Here is an 18,467-nt window from a genome sequence, read left to right as displayed (position 1 = left end):
GGCACTGGCGGAGGCCTTGGCTGGGTTTTTGCTATCTTCCTAGAGAAAACACTTTTTTTTTTTTTTTTGAAAAGTCAAAAGGAAGGCCTGCAGGGGCTGACGGATGTCCCTCCCCAGGCTGGACTACCAGCCCTTCCTTCATGACCGCCATATTGAACTGAACTGGACAAGCAACTCTCCAAGGGCAGCCCTTGTGGATCTCTGGTTCCTCACAGCCCAGCAAGAGGCCTTCCACACAGCAGGCCTTCAATAAACACCGAGGAAGTGAACCTCTTGTCTGACAGACACCCCAGAGCCAAAGCAAAACAGCGGAGGTGAAAAACAACCCTGAAATCATTATCCAGGGCTGGATCCACTGCCCACATTCTTGATCTTGTGATAAGTAAGGAAAATATCATGACATGTCTTTGAACCACAAAAGATTTCCATGGAATTCAAGAAGTCCCTTAAGCAGGTCTAATTTTAGGTAGAACTTAGGAGAGAGGATACTGGTGGCAAACAGAGGTGGGGGGCAGTGGAGGAAAACTGAACAAGGCCCCTATTCTGCTCGGCACAGGTGCTGGTAACAGGACACCCCTGCCTCAAGTGAGACGTGGGGTGGAGAATTCAAGGTGTGCTTGGGTATTTTTTTCACCCCCAGTCACATTATACAACCCCGAACACACTCTCCAACCCAGTACAAAGTTCTCCCTGCATCAGGCCCAATGCAGCTCCTGACGTGCTGATTCTTGAGCAACAAGGCTGAGGAAAATATTTGATTTTAGCGTCCAACTATTTTTTTTAAACTAAGTTAGTTATTAAAAGAAGACAGACATCTACAGGCTGAGCTGCCCTCAAGTTTGGCCAGGGTCTCCTGGTCTTAAAAGCTCTCCAAACATCACTGAATTCTACATGCTGGTTCAATTACTTAACTAAAAAAATTTAAAAATACAAGTATCAAATCAGCATGTCGTACACCCGAAACTAATGTTATATATTCATTACAGCTCAAGTTTTAAAAAAGAAAAAGTAATGGCACAAATCTGCTGTTTGAAGCATTAGCCTGTCTTTCCCGGGACTTGAAGAGAAATTCCAAAAAGATTCCAGGATCTCCTTAACGCAGTCAACAGTGTTTAAACATCAGAAGTCAGTCATCTGGTCTTCCACAGTCACTTCCAAGCTACTGTCCCCTAAACAAACTGGCGATGGGCCCTTGCCTCCAGCCACATGAATCCCCAGTCTCCCCTTCCCTTTGGGACCAGCTCACTCCAGACAACCTGATTTATGCGGACGGCGGAAGGGCAGCCAGTAAGCGATTTTGCACACCACCATTCATTAGTGACCACCAGAGTAGGATGGAAGAAAGGAAAAAACCACAGGGTTTTCCCTCATCAAGGAACCAATAAGTTATTTAACAGCTGCTGCAGGATCCCAATGGAAGAAAAGTGAGGGTTTCTTCACTGCACCCGACCCCCTGAAAAGGATAAAACACACACCCTGACAGCCCAGGACTTAGCCAGATGAAAGATCGTTAGAAGAATGCACAAAGAATCCTCTCCAGCTTTTCCATGTCTTGAGGTTCTTTGGTTTGGGAAGATGGATGGTGCTAGGCCTGGAAATTACTCCATTTTTTGTTGTTTTCTTTTTTCTTTTTTTTTTTCTCCAAAGAGGAAATTGACTCCCTTCCTGTGCTGCTTTACATTTTGGAGAATCAAATGCTACTTTAAAAAAAAAAAATTTTCCTTACCCTCCCCCCCCACTCCAACAACACTTCTGAGCAAATAACCTGAAAATGTTCTCAAGAGGGCATTCCAAATGGGTTTCCAACATTTACATGTGTCCTTCGTAGCAAACAGAAAGGGAACCAAAGGCGTCATAAACCTATCATGGGAGTTCAAGGAAGTGAAAAGGAGGATAAGCAGGTCCTTAGAAAGACAGCCCATTTCAGATATTAAAAATTGACTTTTGTTGCTGGTAACTCCATGCATAAGCATACTATACACTGCTTATCCTAAATGCCCAAATTTTAAAATTCCCTTTTAAAATGTCACTGCCATCTACTCCATGAAGAAGCCTTTTAAAAAGAAAACTCCACGAAAACACTGTCTTAGGCATAAACAATCTTGGAAATTAGACACCGCCCCTCTCTTTTTCCTTCTTATCTCTCTATTCCCCAAAAGTCTGAAATTCTGCAGACCCCAAGGCATGTTTTCATCTTCCACTCCACTTCGCTTTTAAAATCTCTGACTGCCAAAACAAAATAAACCCTTAAAATAAATGTCTTCCCAACAGAATGTTGAACAAACCCAACTCAATTCAAAGGGAAAGAACTCATGAACCACAAACTATAGATCCAGCACTAAAAGGGCATTAAATAAGTATTTTTAACTGGAATCCTGGGGAGGGAGAAGCATGCCACCTTAGCCCCCAGGCAGAAAGCGCCGCAGGACAGTCCCGGGATGGCAGGTAGAAAGCATTAGGGCCTACCTTCAAGTGAGTCACTTTCTGAAGGGCTTTGGGTTCAAACCTGTAAATTGGAAGAACTGAACCTAGATTCTGGATTAAGGAACAAAGAGCGAGGAAAAAACTCCAGATGTGAACACTGTGGGACTGCAGTGGGTCGATGGGTTAGGTCACAGGGTTCTTGTTACTACAGAGGGACTGGAAACATCCATTTCTCCCCTCCAAAAAAACACAAGCAGCTCTCCCAACCCATCTCGGGTTCTTCCCCTGGTGATCAGAATACACGTGTGCCTCAAACCAAATCCTGTTTGATTGTAAGGCCTATAGAATTTCAGTTAACAAGAAAGACCCCAGAGTCTACAGAGGGAACACCGAGCTTTGTCTCAAAAGAGCACTTCAATTATTCAATGTGGATTGGGGGCAAAGGAATGAAAGGGCTGCCTTTGAACAGGGAATAATCCATCTAATTCCAAGGGGCTGGATTAGAGGCATTCCTGGGCAAGCAGGGTCCCGCTGAAGATAAGGCTACACGGATGTCAATTTCTGACAAAAGGCACAGGCTCTGGATAAGGATTTCAAAATGGACAAGACCAGGACGGAGGCACCTGGGAAAAAGTTCACCCCGGGTGAGGTGGCAGTTGGTTCTAAGAGGGGGAAACAGGCCATGACAGCTGAGCATTCCTTCCCAAAGTCCATCTCCGAGGCCGAACCCTCTCCAAACCTTACACTTCAACAGACAAAAGCTCCCGCAGGCGCCGAGGCAGCGGCTGAAGAGGGGCTGTCCACACCCACTCGCTGCACAGCTTTCCAAACCTGCCCACTCGTTTTGGAAGCCGAGCTTTCAATTAAACACCACCTCCCCGGATCTGTTGAGGCAAACTGGGGCTGGGCTACAGCCAAAGAGAAGCTCCTTAAATACACATGAAAAAAAATCCCCCCACCGCCCCCAATTCCCACCTCCAGCCAGCTCGCTCGTATACATTTCCTTTGGATTAGTAACACAGGGCCCTGGTCTATCTCTGTGCACAGAAAATCCACATCCAAGGATCAGGTTATCCCCAGTCCCACCCTTCGCAGGAAAATGCCAGGGTGTTGTTCCCCGCCCCCATCACACACACGCGCGCCCGCGCGCGGTCGGACACACACACTGAGTCTCCACCATCCTTCCAAGAGAAAACCTGGAGTCTGTTTGTGCTGGGTGGCTAGGTGATACAGTTGTTTAAGGTGCCCCAGTCTGGACCTCAGGCTGGGAGCCTCAGCCAGGGGAAGTGGGGTCCTCGCAAAACTGCTCTGGGAACTTCTTCTCCGCGCCCCGGGGGAGGGCCGAGGGGAGGCACGCACTCCTTCGCCAGCTTTGGAAGAGCCTAATTAATACCTAATTTGCTCAGATCTCCCCCAGGTGGACCTGAAAGCCAACAAGGGAGAAGGAGGTCCCTCCCAGTCTCTCGAGTCGGGGGGCTCCTTCCCACGGCTGGGAAGAGCCCCCGCCCTGTATCCCAGGGAATCAGGTGTCCGCCCAGGCATCCAGCCTCCGCGGGTCGCGGACACTCCGTCCAGCGACAGACAATGGAAAACTTGGAGCCGGGGCCCTGGGCCCCCAGGGAAACGAGACGGTGCCGTCCCCTGGGACAATGAGCGGGGAGAGATCAAGAGGCATCATATACCCCCAGAAAAGCCGCCCGCCCGGTGACCCAGCAGAGCCCGGAGCGGCGCCCCGGTGAGCAGGTGACACCCGGGCCGGAGCGCTGCCGCAGGTGGCCGGAGGCCACGGCGCAGGCAAGGGCCGGGCGGCTGGCCCAGGGCGGAGGCGAAACCCCGTGGCGAGGTCAGTGCGCGGCGGCCGCCGCCGCAGCCGCGCCCCCAGCGTCCTACCTTCATGTCGCTGATGATGGTCTGGAAGAGGCCTCCGAGCGCGCTGCATTCCTTCTCAATCACAGCCTCCATCTTCCCGGCGTCGTCAGGGACAGGACACACACTCGGGGCTGCCTGGACTATGAGCGGGGCCGAGGATCTCTCACCCCGGGAGGAATTTCAGCCTCAGAGCGACCCACCGCCGACTCGCAGCCTCTTCTCCACAGAGGACGAATGCCCGAGAATCGAATGTTCTCTGCCCAAAATAAGAATAATAATTTAAAAAGCCAAACCGTTCTGTAGGGCGCCTACATGCAGCGCTCAGCTCCTGGCCTTAAAAATGCCCAGAGAAGACTGACAATCAGGCCACCACTGGTGCCGACGACAGAAACGGCAAAGCCCATCTTGAAGCAGCGAAAACCACCCGCTGACCCAGGGCCAGCGCCATTTAAAAATGCAAGATTTTCTAATTTAATAAATGTTTTTGAAATTAAACAAACAAACAAAAAAACGCCCAACAGCAGAGCGGGTCTGCTCGCGGAGCCCGGATCTGTTGCTCACAGCCGCGGCCGCCGCCTCCTTTTCAGTCCTGCGCGACCGGCCCCGGCGCTCGCTCCTGCTCGGCTCCCGGGGACGTTCGCGGGGGCGCACGCGCGCTCGCGGCCGTGCGTCCGCCGCGGAGGCACGGGGAGGGCGCGCGCCCGGGGCCGTGAGGCCGCCGCACGCGGGCGGGGCAGGGAGCGCGTGCCCGTGCCCGCGAGGCGCGTGGGGCGCCGGCTGCAGAGAGGAGCAGGCAGGCGCGCGGGCGGTGCGGGGAGGATCCAACCCCCGCGCGAGCCTCCTCCGCGAGCACCACCCCCATCCCTTGGCCGCGGGTCGCTGAGCCGAGAGGGCGTGTCAGCACGCGGCTAGGCGAGCGCCCACCCCACAATGGCTGCGAGCGCCCAGCGCGGAGGGTGCAGCCGCCGACCCCCGGGACTTGCACGGTGGCACGCTTAGCGCAGTACCTCGCAACTAGGGAGCAGTCGGTAGGGCGGGAAAACTACCGCTGCTGCCGCTGCTGCCGCTACTACTGCAGGCTTCTGAGAAGAGGCCGCTTCTCTGATATCAGGACTGCAGCGCCGAGTCACGATTGCAAACAGCCAAATACGTAATTAAGGAGAGTTCGGCGACGTATCCCGCAGCGGGATCCGAGTTCAATAAAGTTGCAGGATGCTGGGAAAGTCGATTGATTTTGCCCTTGCGAAATAAGGGGCATTAGAGCTTCCGTGTACTGTTCGTCAGTTTATGGAGATGGCTGACTGCCCGTGACTTGGACGGTTGTTTTTCAGGCGCGCTGAGGGCATCGGGTGGTGGTGTCACTACAGAGAGCCCTGTTGGGAGGTTTAACCTGAAAATAGCACAAATGGGCCCAGGTTGATTTTGAGGCTGGTGGTTTATTTTCCCAGCTCCACCGCCTAACTGCACAGCCGGGTCTCATTTAGATCAACATCAAATAGGCAAGGAGGAGGGGAATCAAATGAGCAGCTTTTTTAAAGACCTTAAAACGTAAGCCCCCAACTCTGGGCTGTTCCCTTGACCAGGTTCTGTGCTAGTGTCTCCTTATTCTGATGAGACTCGGAGGAGTGAGACCCAGTTCTCAAGAATTTTCCAGCCACTGGCTGCCTGGAACTAATCCAAATCCACCAGATAAAGTACAAGCTGGTCCTGGTTTTACTTCTTGCTGCTAGACCACAAGAAGTGCTAATCTTCTCCCAAAGCTCATTGCGCTTATGTCCCAGACCCATCTTGAAACAACTTCCCAAACACAGGGTGCAGACGACTTAGCTTCACAGCATGTGGTTTTAGAACAAAAGAAAAAGCTTAGGTATTTAGGTGTCTGCAACCCAATAAATCCCTGGTACACTGCTACCACCCCCAAATCCAATGCAATCTAGAGCTGTTAAAACAAGTACAGACCAAGGAGGTATAGTGTACACTGTGATGCTGGCTTACTTTGTATGACCCTTTAAAAAGGACATTGAAAAACCAGCACCTGTTTGGGGACCAGCTGACCCTTTGAAGCACAAAGCAGGACAAAAGGGAAATAGCTGGGGGTAGTAACAAAAGAAACCAAGTGCAAAAGGCTGTATAGACTCGTATCAGACTCCGCAATAGGAAAAGGTCTGGCTTTGAAAACTGCATGAACCAAAGAGATGCATGGAGGTAAATATCACAGCTGTGGAAGATTATTTTCCCCTGGGCCACTCTGCCCCACTCTTAACCACAACCCACCTCTCCATCCCTCTTCTCCAAATCATGAAGAGCGTTACTTCTGGAATTAACTGTTCCCTTGGGCAACCCTGCTGCTCATTTGGATGCATAAGCCTCATCTTCACCTTGCCAGTAACAGTGCTTGACACACAGTTTGCTCTTAATCATGATCATTATTATGATTTTAATACTCTCGGTATTATAGTGATCAGGATCACTGCTTGTAGAGCCAAATGCCTGGGTTCAAACCCCAGTTTAAAACCCACTAACGGTATGGCCCATACTAAGTGGGCCTCAGTTTCTTCATCTCTAAATGGGGATAAAGATAGCATCTACCTCATAGGGTTGTTGTGAGTTTTCCCTGCACTAATATAGATAAAGCACTTATACCAGTTCCTGGCCTATAGTAAAAAGCACTCAATAAATCTCATCAACAGAAATAGATTCATTGCAGCACCATTCACAATAGCCAAGATGTGGGAACAACCTACATATCCATGGCAGATGAATGGATAAAGAAGATGTGGTCTATACATACAATGATGTATCAGCCTTAAAAAAGAAGGAAATCCTGTGGTATAGAACAACATGGATGAATCTTGAGGACATTATGCTAAGTGAAATGAGCCAGTCACAGGACAGATACTGCACGATTCCACTTATAGGAAGTATTTAAAATAGTCAAGCTCACAGAATCAGAGAGAGTAGAATGGTGGTCGCCAGGAGCTGGGGGTGAGCGGATAGGGGAATTTCTAATCAGCGGTCATGAAGTCTTAATTACACAAGATGAACAAGTTCTAGAGATCCGCTGTACAACATTGTGCTTATAATTAACAATGCCATATTGCATACTTTAAAATTTGTCAAGAGGTTAGGTCCAATGTTGTGTTCTTATCACAATGAAATAAAAATTTTTAAAAGATGTAGGGACCAGGTCAAGGTTCATTCCAGCCCTGGTCCTAGAACGCATGACACAAGCCTATAATTTTGGCATGCTGTCCCGCTGACATTGCTAAGGGCCTACTATATACAGTCTAGGTGTTTTACCTGTATTATATCTAATCCTCCCCACAGTCTTGAGAAGGAGGTTGTCATCCTAGCCTTCATTTTACTGTTGGAAAGTGACAGGCAGAACTCTAACTCTGTTTTTCTGACTCCCATGCCGGAGGTGTCCCTTCTACCCAATCTCCAACCCTCCTGGGATAGGGGCCACATGCCTTAGTCCAAAGATGCTGTGTCCTGCTTTCCTGCCACATGCCTGCGTTTAGATGCCCCGAACCCCCAACCCTAGCAATGTTTGCCAAAGCCCACCTCTCTTGCCTCCTTATTCTTTGGCTTCACACTGGCCTCGGGCCTGAGAGGCAGGCCCTTCTCTTTCATGAGTAAGTGAAGCGTCCAAAACCACCTTGAGGGGGAGTCTCGGAGTGTTCCATGAGGCAGGAAAGGCCTAGAGGTGGGATGACACTTGGCGTTTTTAACAAAGTGAGTCTGGTGAATTGAGGGATTTTGAGCAGAAAAATGACAAGGTCAGATTTACAGCCCCTACGTTACATTCTTTCCCCATGTTTGAGCATCTCTCTAACTTTTCCTCCTGTCGAAACACCCAGCACTCACTGGGCAGACATTAAGATTCGATTAACAGGGACTTCCCTGGTAGCGCAGTGGTTAAGAATCTGCCTACCAAGGCAGGGTACACGGGTTCGAGCCCTGGTCCGGGAAGATCTCACATGCTGCAGAGTAACTAAGCCCGGGCGCCACAAATACTGAGCCTGCGCACTAGAGCCCACGAGCCACAACTACTGAGCCTGAGTGCCACAACTCCTGAAGCCCATGAGCCACAACTCCTGAAGCCCGCATGCCTAGAGCCCGTGCTCCGCAACAAGAGGAGCCACCGCAATGAGAAGCCCGCGCACCGCAACAATGAGTAGCCCCTGCTCCCCGCAACTAGAGAAAGCCCACACGCAGCAACCGAGACCCAATGCAGCCAAAAATAATTAAATAAATTTAAAAAGGAAAAAAAAAAAAAGATTTGATTAACATGCAATTCTTCCCAGGAGTATTTGCTTTGTTTTTTAATAGCTCTTAGGTGGAGGAACCCAAAGTAATGAATCTTTACTAAAGGAATTTCAACTCCCATGATCTTGGGAAGGAGAGTTTGGGAGGCAATGAAACCTTCCCGAAGCAGCTCCCATCACCCTCCTTGTGGACAGTAGGTCAGGATGCCCACCACCATCTCCCAGCCCTGTGACCTTGGGGAGGCTATTTGATCTCTAGAGCCAGCCTCCTGGGGAACCGCTTCCTAACCCATGGGCTGTTCCCGGGACTGAAATGGACATCAACTGTCTATCACATAGTAATGCTGCACACCAGAGTTCGCTTCCCTCCTGGAAGTGATTCTCAGCCCTGGCTTCAGGAGGGCCCTGCCTGGGTCTCAGACTTGGCAAATGACATGCCCTGGGGGAATATTAAAACACCCACACCTGGGCTCCACTCTCAGGGAGCCTGATTTAATTGGCCTGTGGCCTGGACTGCAGGACTTTTTAAAACCTCCCAGATGAGTCTAATGTGCAGCAAATTTAAGAAACCTGATCTAAGGAAGGTGCAAAGAAGATACCCATGCCCAGGTCCTACCCTTAAATAACTAAAGTAGAATCTCTGGGGACTGAGATCCAGAATTTTTAAAATGTATCATACATATTCCATTCCATCTTCCTGTAAGGATATATAGGCATGCCTGTGTGTATTTTGTCACTATTTGCTGTACACAGATGGGATCATATCACACATATGTTTCTGGATCTTGTTATTAACACTTTCATTAACACCTCTTGCTATCAACAATTCCTGTAGAAATCCCTTCAGGTCAGCTAATATCGTCCTACTACATTCTTTATTTACTTTCACTTTGTTTTATTTTGATGAAATTTCAGATGAACAGAAACACTACAGGAATAGTGCAGAGCTTTTCCATTACTCTTCATTAGAGTTCCCAGATGGTAACCCATTATGGTATTTGCTCCATGCCTGGGTATGGTTTAAAGGCTTCTCAGCTGATTCTAATGTGGCCAGGTTGCTGTGTGAAGTCCATAGGTTGCTATGAGACTTCAGGCAATGTTTGTGAAACCCCTGACCCTCGTGAGGGGGTCTTTGCATTAGAAGCAGCTGTGCAAGGTAGTCCAGCGGGTAGGCTCAGAGTCAGGCTGCCTGGGTTTGAATTCTGACTCATCCTCGCCCCAGCTCTCTGTGCCTCAGTTTCTTCATCTGTAAACTAGATCATGGAAATACAAGCGCTTAAAGCAGTGTGAGGCCTGAATGGGATTACTTAGTCTAGTACTTGGCACACAGTAAGTACTCAATAAATGTTAGCTATTAACATGTATTCATCATTACCATGGCTCATCTACGAAATAAAATTGGTTTAAGCTCACTCTCATGACCCCTAAGCAGAATTCTTTATATGAATTTTTAATATTTTTTATATATTTATATGAATTTTTTATATATTAAAAATTGGGGAGTTGTCAGTATATTAAAAAGTGTCTCAAATTTAGAGACAGAGCCCCTTTTGAAAATGAAACTAGCAAGAATCAACAAATATCTGTGGCAATGACTCACCTCGAGATGTCTGGGATGTGTTTGTGGATGGTGGCCTGGGACACACCCAAGTATAACCTCAGTGTGCAGAATGTGTCACTGGGGCAGGATACTAATGAAAGAAGGTATCACCTCATGAACTGATTGGTTGCCAGGCCCAAGTAATGCTGGAACAGCCGGGTCACAAGCTCATACCCGTGGGGGTCAGGCAGCGTACCTGTGTGAATCAGGCCAGGTGTACGTTCACAGGGGGCAGGGAGACTGTCAAGATCTGAAGAGCAAGTTCCCCTCCAAAGGCCAGCTGCTCCCCAGTCCAAGGCCAAATGGGAATGTGGGCCCTTAATTGCCGCATGTTCCAATCCTTCCAGAGGGGCTGAAACCTTGGATCACGATGTGAAGTTTCCCCAGATCAAAATATTTTAAAATTTCCCCATTTTTAGAAACTCTTCTAGAGGCCAGTTTGCAGCTTCTGATCATGGGAATCAAGTATTGGGTTTGGTTCACACGGAAGATATGAAAAAGGGAAAGAAGGTGTAAGCATTTTTGTTTCTCTGGAGCTGTACAAGGAAGGGAGACCCTACCTGATGGTTCCAGGTCACCAGGAGAGTGCGTCTGCCCCATACTGGGGTAGGGATGGTTCAGTGAGTTCCTGTTTTGTTTTGTTTTGTTTTGTGGGCCCCACATCATGCGGGATCCTAGTTCCCCGACGAGGGATCGCACCCGTCCCCCCTGCAGTGGAAGCACGGAGTCTCAACCACTGGACCACTAGGGAAGTCCCCTTGAGATGTTTCTTAAGCATCTACTCTGAGCCAAGACACACTAGTCCTCCCAGGAGCCTCTGATATCCTTCTCTTTATTTATATTCTCCCAAATTGCCTGCTGACTACTAACTTGGCTTCTGAGTTACCTAGATATTGAGAATGGTGCTCCCAGGGGAGCAGATCTCCCCACTGCAAATTGTAGAACAAGACCATCCAGGGCCTGATCTCTTCCTCTTCTGAAGCTTAGCTTTTACTGTTCAATACAAGTCCGATGAGAAAAAGGAACATTTTGTATGTAAGATATGAGTTCTGGTTAGAGTAGCAGTGAAAGAAATGGAAAGCATATTATTTGAGAAAACCCTACTTTTAACACACCATGCGAAGCCATTGAAAACCATCTGGTTATTTCTAATCAATCAGAGGAACCTGAGTTGACCTAGAAATGGAAAATATTACACATTACACAAAACCCAACATTTTGTGATGTAAACAGTCTAAAAAGGGGACTTCCAGTTTTCATAGAGGCAGATTCTATAACATGAAACCCCCTCCCGCTACAGCCATGGAGACAAACTAGGTAAAATGTAACCAGAGTTCTTTAAAATACATGGCGGGCTTCCCTGGTGGCGCAGTGGTTGAGAGTCCGCCTGCCGATGCTGGGGACACAGGTTCGTGCCCCGGTCCGGGAGGATCCCACATGCCGCGGAGTGGCTGGGCCCGTGAGCCATGGCCGCTGAGCCTGCGCGTCCAGAGCCTGTGCTCCGCAACGGGAGAGGCCACAGCAGTGAGAGGCCCGCGTACCGCAAATAAATAAAAATAATTAAAAATAAATAAATAAATAAATAAAATACACGGCAGAGCTCGCAAGGAAGAAGGGAAATCCTCAGGGGCCAGAAGCAAAGAAGAAGCTGACAACCAGCAGAGAATATGTGAAAGCTGGTGCCCCGATTGCCCTGCAAGGAGTCCTTGGTTTCAGTAATCCAGGGGCCTGGGTGTGCACCCACAAAGGGGGATCAGAAAAAGAGGCCCTGAACCCATGTATGGAGGACACATAGCTAAGAGCCCCCTCACAGAGTCAGGACACTCCCACCCCCCATGATCATACAGTTTCAAGGACGGGTGGGCCAGGAAGCAATGTGCCTAGCAGGACAGGCAGCCGATACACAGTGTGATAGCTTTGGTCCAGGCTCTGGTAGGGGGCTAAAAGCATACCCTGAGAATTTGTAACCGGAGGCCTGCACCACATCTGTGTTTGGAGTTTGAATTTGCTTTACCTTGAACAGATCCAAAATGCCCAAGATAAGAATTAATGTGAAAACTTGTTACTGGTCTAAAATAATCCTTGGTAACCGGCAGAAGCAAAAGAGAAATGGCTCTGAGGGGACCCACTTTCAATCAAGTCCTCATAGGAAATCCCACAGATAAAGGCCCTGAAATGAGTTCACAATTCAAAACTATAAATTATATAAAGAAACAGTCTATTCATCATGATCAAGAGTCAGCACACACAACTAATATCAGGATTTAACCCACAAGAGTTAAAGATAATCCAACAGTCTGATAGAGATAAGTATGCTTAAAATGATTAAAATATGGACAGAAACAAAAACACAACACACTGTGAAAAGAGGAAAAGCACTGTGAAAAAAATTAAATTGCCTAGCAATGAAAAATATAATCATTGAAATTACCGCATGTATTTGAACACAGTATGGATACGTTAGGAAGCCGAATAGACACAGAGCTGAAGAGAGAATTTTTGATCAGAAAGATCAGAAGAAAGCACACAGAAATAAAGGAGTAGAAAATAGAAAAAAGAGGTTAGGAGACTAGGACACAAGGAGAATGAAGCTAGAGAAGCGGGTGGGAGAGGAGAGAACAGATATTCCAAGAGATATTGGCTGAGAATTCTCCAGAGTTGATGAAACACATAAATCCTCAGATTTCGGTAGTACAGCACATTCTGAGCAAGATAAACCCAATGAATATATATTCTCATACTGAAAATTGTAATTTCTGCTGTATCCTCATTTCCTTCACAGTGGTTAAAAAAAAAAAAAAAACCCCTTACAATAATAAAATCGTATTTACTGGAATATCCTTGTTGCTGGAGGGTGTAGTTAAATCACTTACTATCAGAACTTACTGTCAGGATTAACAAACATCTGCAGAAACTGAAGGAGGGTTGGTGCAACGGCTCTTTGGAAGAGATCTAGCGGTGTCACTGTGCTGACCACACTTTTCCTTGTCAAATTTCTCTTTCAGGCTGTTTATCTGGAGTTTTGTATCAGTAGGGTGCTGGCAGGAAACAGATGGCCCACTGCAACTGAAAATGGAGGAAGTTTAAGAAAGAGACACGGGCAGGGTTTAAGGAAACCAGTGGGACCGTGCAGTACGGGGGGCAGGGGACCAAGGCAGCATGCAATTGCCACTCCTGGGACTGAAGGAGAGGGGTGGAGCCTGGAACCCAGAGAGGCAGCAGCATGGAGAGGGCCACCTGCCAGGAGCTGTAGCCCTCAGTAGAGTGATGCAGCCAACCTGCACTGCAGGGACCAACCCCCAACAGAACCAGGACCCCTGGTTTGCCCAAGAGAGGTTGTTCATCTCCATTCTTCTTTCCCAAAAGTGTTCCAGTTTAGACAATAAATTATTTGATCACTTGCATAAAGGCTCTTGTTGGTACAATCCATAGCGTCAGCTTCCTGGGGAGCAAGCAGAGTAGGGAAGGATGGAGAGTGAGCTGGGGTGGGGAGAGCAATAGAAGGGATGCAGGATGAGCAACTCCTGCTTAGCAGTAAATTTCTTTAAAAATAGCTTTATTAGTCACATACCATAAAAATGCACCCTTTTCAAGTATAAAATTTCCTGATTTTTATTTTATTTACAGAGCAGTGCAACCTTCACTACAACCGATTTTAGAACATTTTCATCACCCCTCAAGGTCACTCTCTACCCATTAGCATCACTCCCCGTTTCCCCCCAACTTCCCCAGCCCCAGCCTAGGCAAACACTAATCTACTTTTTTGTCTCTATAGATTTACCTATTCTGGACATTTCATATAAATGGATCATAAAATATGTGGCTTTTATGTCTGGCTCCTTTCATGTAGCATAATGTTTTCAAGGTTCATCCATGTCATAGCACATGTCAGTACTTCATTCCTTTTGATGGCAGAATAATATTCCATTATATGGATATACCACATTTTGTTTATTCATTCATCAATTCATGGACATTGGAATTGTTTCCACCTATTGGCTATTATGAATAAAGATACTGTGAACAACTGTGAACAAGTTTTTATGTGGACATATGTTTTCAATTCTCCTGGGCATCTACCTATAGTGGAACCGCTGGGTCATATGGAAAATCTATTTGTAAACTTTTGAAGAATTGTCTGACTGTTTCCCAGTAAATGGATTTTTTTTACTCCATATATTCATAAGGTTTCTTCACAACATGGAGTAGCTCTGATGGAGTCACTGTCTCTTTATAACAGTAACACCATCCGTGCACATCAAGATATTTGCCTGCTTTGTCATCCCCAACTAGTCATTGGTGGTGTGGTAAATCTATTACCCAGCACTGCACTCATAACAAGTTGTTTCTGGAGTCTTCCAATAGCATAATTTTAGAGATTTTAAAACTTATTTTAGAATAATCCCATTGCTGAAATGCTTCTAGCACTAAGACTCCTAGGTAAACAGAATTCTACCGTAGCCAATTAACATTCTACCTATACATCTGTCTCTTATAAGTTTGGTTAGTGGGAGTCTATCACCACGAGTCAGTTAACTCTAGATTCACTGGCAAGGCCAAGATCCTGGACCTGTAAAGCTGCATTCTGATTTGTTTGGACGGCAGAGTGCATAAAGTGGCATAAGAATTAGGCAGGCATGGGGGCAAGATACTGAGCACCAGGAACTTAGCATCAACAGTCTTTGCTCCACCCACTTCACACATTTAAGTGACCTAGGTGGCCCAGGGCTCCCTCTCCCCTGCAACCCCACAAGCATGCCTGCAATTTCAGGAGGTTTTGCCAGGGCAGACGCAAGCTTCCTTCTACTATGTCTTGAGCTTTTCTTTGAAATCAACAGCAAAAACAGGAGCACAGGAGACCTGTCTTTAATGGAGCAACATGCCAGGATGGAATGGGTGTGGGTTTTGGAGTCATAGAGATTCAAGGTCAGATCCTCATGGCTTTGTATTTCAGCTGTGTCCATGAACAAATTACTTGACCTGCCCATACCATCACTGGCAAAATGCAAACTATAACGCCCACTTTTAAATCTTAAGGATTAGAGATAATGTGCTTCTTGAGCCTAACCTGTAACAGGTACTCAGAAGTGGGGAGTGCTCTTCTTAACAAGACATTGCTGGTATTCCCCCTTTAGATCTTCAATAAGAGAGGCTTTGTTTGGGGTAACAGGGGTGAATTTCAGCCAGGACACATTTAATCAATCATTGCAAAACAGTTCTGCCTGTTTACTTTTAATAATGGGTTTGTTTGCTTTTAATAATAAGAACCAGAGGCAACCCTCCTATTTTCTGAAGCTTGTGAGCTGGAGCTCGGTAGCAATCTTGGCAGGCACAAGTGGCCAGTGGCCATGGGCAACAAGTGAAAACAGGTTGTGTGCAGGGAAACATTTCATTTGCAGAGTAAGATCCTATCCAGCAACTTCAAAAGTGGTGGCAGGGGGCTTCCCTGGTGGCGCAGTGGTTGAGAGTCTGCCTGCCGATGCAGGGGACACAGGTTCGTGCCCCGGTCTGGGAAGATCCCACATGCCGCGAAGAGGCTAGGCCCGTGAGCCATGGCCGCTGAGCCTGCACGTCCGGAGCCTGTGCTCCGCAACGGGAGAGGCCACAACAGTGAGAGGCCCGTGTACCGCAAAAAAAAAAAAAAAAAAAAAAAAACTGGTGGCAAGCATCACCCAACTAATGAGCACAACACCCCCTGGTTCCCTGTCCTCAAGGCAGGAATCATGCTCTGTAGTAATCTCCCCACTGACGCCCATCAGGAGGCAGGGCCAGAAGAAAGGACTCTGTGACCCCGGGGGAGTCACAGATCCTCTCTAGGCGTCACTGTCCCCATTTGTAAAAGGAGAGTTGGTCCCTTCCGGGTGAGGTTAAAGGTGTCTTCCATGTGAATCCAGGACTGAATTTAGGCTCTCTCTGGATTCTGTGTCAGCTTTAGATATAGGTGTCAATGTCTGTCTCTGCGGGTATGTGTCTGTTTCTGTTTGGCAAACAGCTGGAAAAAGAGATTAGAGAAGGAATGTGTGCTGTTTGCTCCAGGCAGTGACTCAGTGAAAGAAGAAAGCGACTTCTCAGAAGATGCTAAATGCTTCCCCTCCCCCCACCTGGATGCACACAGAAATGCAAACAGCTGGATTCCCCCATCAGTGGAAAAAACAGGGTAAGAGCTACCCATCATCTCACCCCCTTGCCCGCCGGCAACTGGGACAATTCCTTCCCCCACCTCCTCCTCCCCGCCCATTGTTTTTATTTATTTTACCCTAAAGCTATTTTAACCTAAACTTATAGAAGTAGGAGAGGTCTGCCCATCTCATGCCTCGTGTAGAGGCCTCCTATCTGTCTTTTCCAGAACAAATTCAAACCCAATCTTCAAATGAAAATAGATTTCCACACGGTTGTTCCCATCATCTAAATGTTTCTGACAGGGAGCTTAATACTGCAGATGGCAACCCCTTCCCTTGTTGATCATAACTACTTGAAATATTTCCTTTACCCTGAGTTGAAATCTTTTCCCCTTGTTGAAATGAATTTCTTAAGGACTTAAAAACAGGCACTACCTTTCCTTAAACATTATCTCCCAGAGGAGAAATGTAAATATAGCCATACAATTCACGTGCTTTCTCACCACTGTGTCTCAGTAACTTATTATTATAGAAATTGCATTCGATATGTTACACAGAATATACCATATTATACGCATATATTTATTCTATTCTATAATTTCTGTTTATACTTTAGCATATACTACAATATATAAAAATAATGATTTGAAAATTGGACTATAAAGAGTCAACTTTAGAAAAAGCAGTTCTATCAGGGGCCTCATTCATGAAAATGGAAAGATCCTTTACCAAGTAATTCCCCCCGGGGGCCTTTAAACAGCAATATCTCCCCCTCCCCACCCCGCATTTTGATTCAGTCTGTAGCAATCCCATTTAGCTGCATTACTGGACCACCTCCTTGTGTAAAAGGAAGGTCAATTGTGTTGGTAACCGTTTGGCTCTCTCTTTTTTCCCCGGCTTGCTACTAATTCGTTTGGCCATTAATAGGGCTTTCCCCAGAGGCCATCTGATCTGTTTGGAGGATGAGCAGGGAGTTAGGGCCCCTCCTCCAGCTGCGATGGTTTCCAGAAGCAGACAATCCAAGGGGACGTTGTAGGTATGACAGAAATGATTAACTGAATAACTCACTTGAAAATTGTGTGCCGCTTTAAAGACGTAATAGCTGATCAAGTAAGACTCCACGTTGTAACCTGGCTGAGAACAATACCAGGGGAAAAAAAATAAAATTTTTTTTTAAAGAATCCCATTAATGGATTCATTAAAATGCTGGAAGCATGATTTCAGGCAATAACATTTCTATCATCCTGATACTATTCACTTACATTTGCATAACTCTACACAGTTTATGAAGCATTTTCACAAATAGTGTTGCCAGGAGGATGGCTGTGAAAGAACTAAGCTGGACTCGGGCTCCAGAAATGGAAGCAGATTTGGAGCTATTGAGTTCCCAAAGGCACAGGGCTAGGAAACGGTAGAAGTGGCACCAGAGCCCAGGGCTTCTAATTCAAAGTCTCTTCTCACGGCACACGGAACCATCTCCCCAGGGCACCACAGCTAAAGCCACCTTGTTGAACTCTTACCCAGGAGAGAAGGGCACACTGACTGAGAACTCTGCTCTAAGCCTGGGAAACACCGGGCCCTTTGGGTACACAAAGGTACAGACAATATTGCTACCCACAAAAAGGCACCTAAGTCCCAGGATACGTGCCAGCAATATTTTCCGATATTTTAGAGCAATGGATTCCTTTTGTGGGCTGTGAATTTATTGCAAGGGGTCCATACATCCCTATGAACCACCAAGCTTTATGTATTGAGAGACAATATATAAACAGACAATGGTCAGATCATATAAAAAAATCCGAACTTTGACCCGCAACCTGCCCAGTAACCTAAGCCTTTATCTACAATATATGACTCAGGTGGTCAGCCTGCTCTAAGTCAAGCTTTTGCAGGAAGCCAGATAGCAATCTCCACTGACAATCCAGGAAGCTAAACAATAATTCTGTAAAAATCAGCCCCAAACGTCCAGGGCTTAATAACAGCCTACCTATTTTTTGTCCCTGCTTCCAACCACATATGTATCCCCTTACAAGTAGGATACCCGGCTTCTAGTTAGCTGGGAGATTCCCCAAGCCAACAGCCTCCAATCAGGGTCCAACTGAAGCCCTCCAGTCCTTCCGCTAGAAACCTCTCCCACTCCTCTGCCTGCCTTTGAGTCTCTGCCAAAATGCAAGAGACAGCGGCTGA

The 18,467-nt window shown here is 47.0% G+C and overlaps 1 protein-coding gene across 10 annotated transcripts in view; it reads right to left on the bottom strand.

Moving 5' to 3' along the window:
- The window catches only part of MTSS1 (MTSS I-BAR domain containing 1), a 260,477-nt gene that overhangs the window by 160,708 nt on the left and 81,302 nt on the right, over positions 1-18,467 (bottom strand). For 5 of the 10 annotated variants that reach the window (XM_079902287.1, XM_079902294.1, XM_079902296.1 and 2 more), the window contains exon 1: positions 4,315-5,284. In XM_079902287.1, the coding sequence (XP_079758413.1) occupies positions 4,315-4,386 (72 nt within the window). In that variant the 5' untranslated portion in view covers positions 4,387-5,284. The other 5 variants (XM_079902289.1, XM_079902291.1, XM_079902290.1 and 2 more) reach the window with 2 other exon arrangements.

Source organism: Stenella coeruleoalba (assembly GCF_951394435.1).
Source record: "Stenella coeruleoalba genome assembly, chromosome: 17".
In the NCBI taxonomy this organism is placed as follows: Eukaryota; Metazoa; Chordata; class Mammalia; order Artiodactyla; family Delphinidae; genus Stenella; species Stenella coeruleoalba.
The sequence above is the reverse complement of the archived record's forward strand: the minus strand, read 5'-3'. Positions and strand labels throughout refer to the sequence as shown.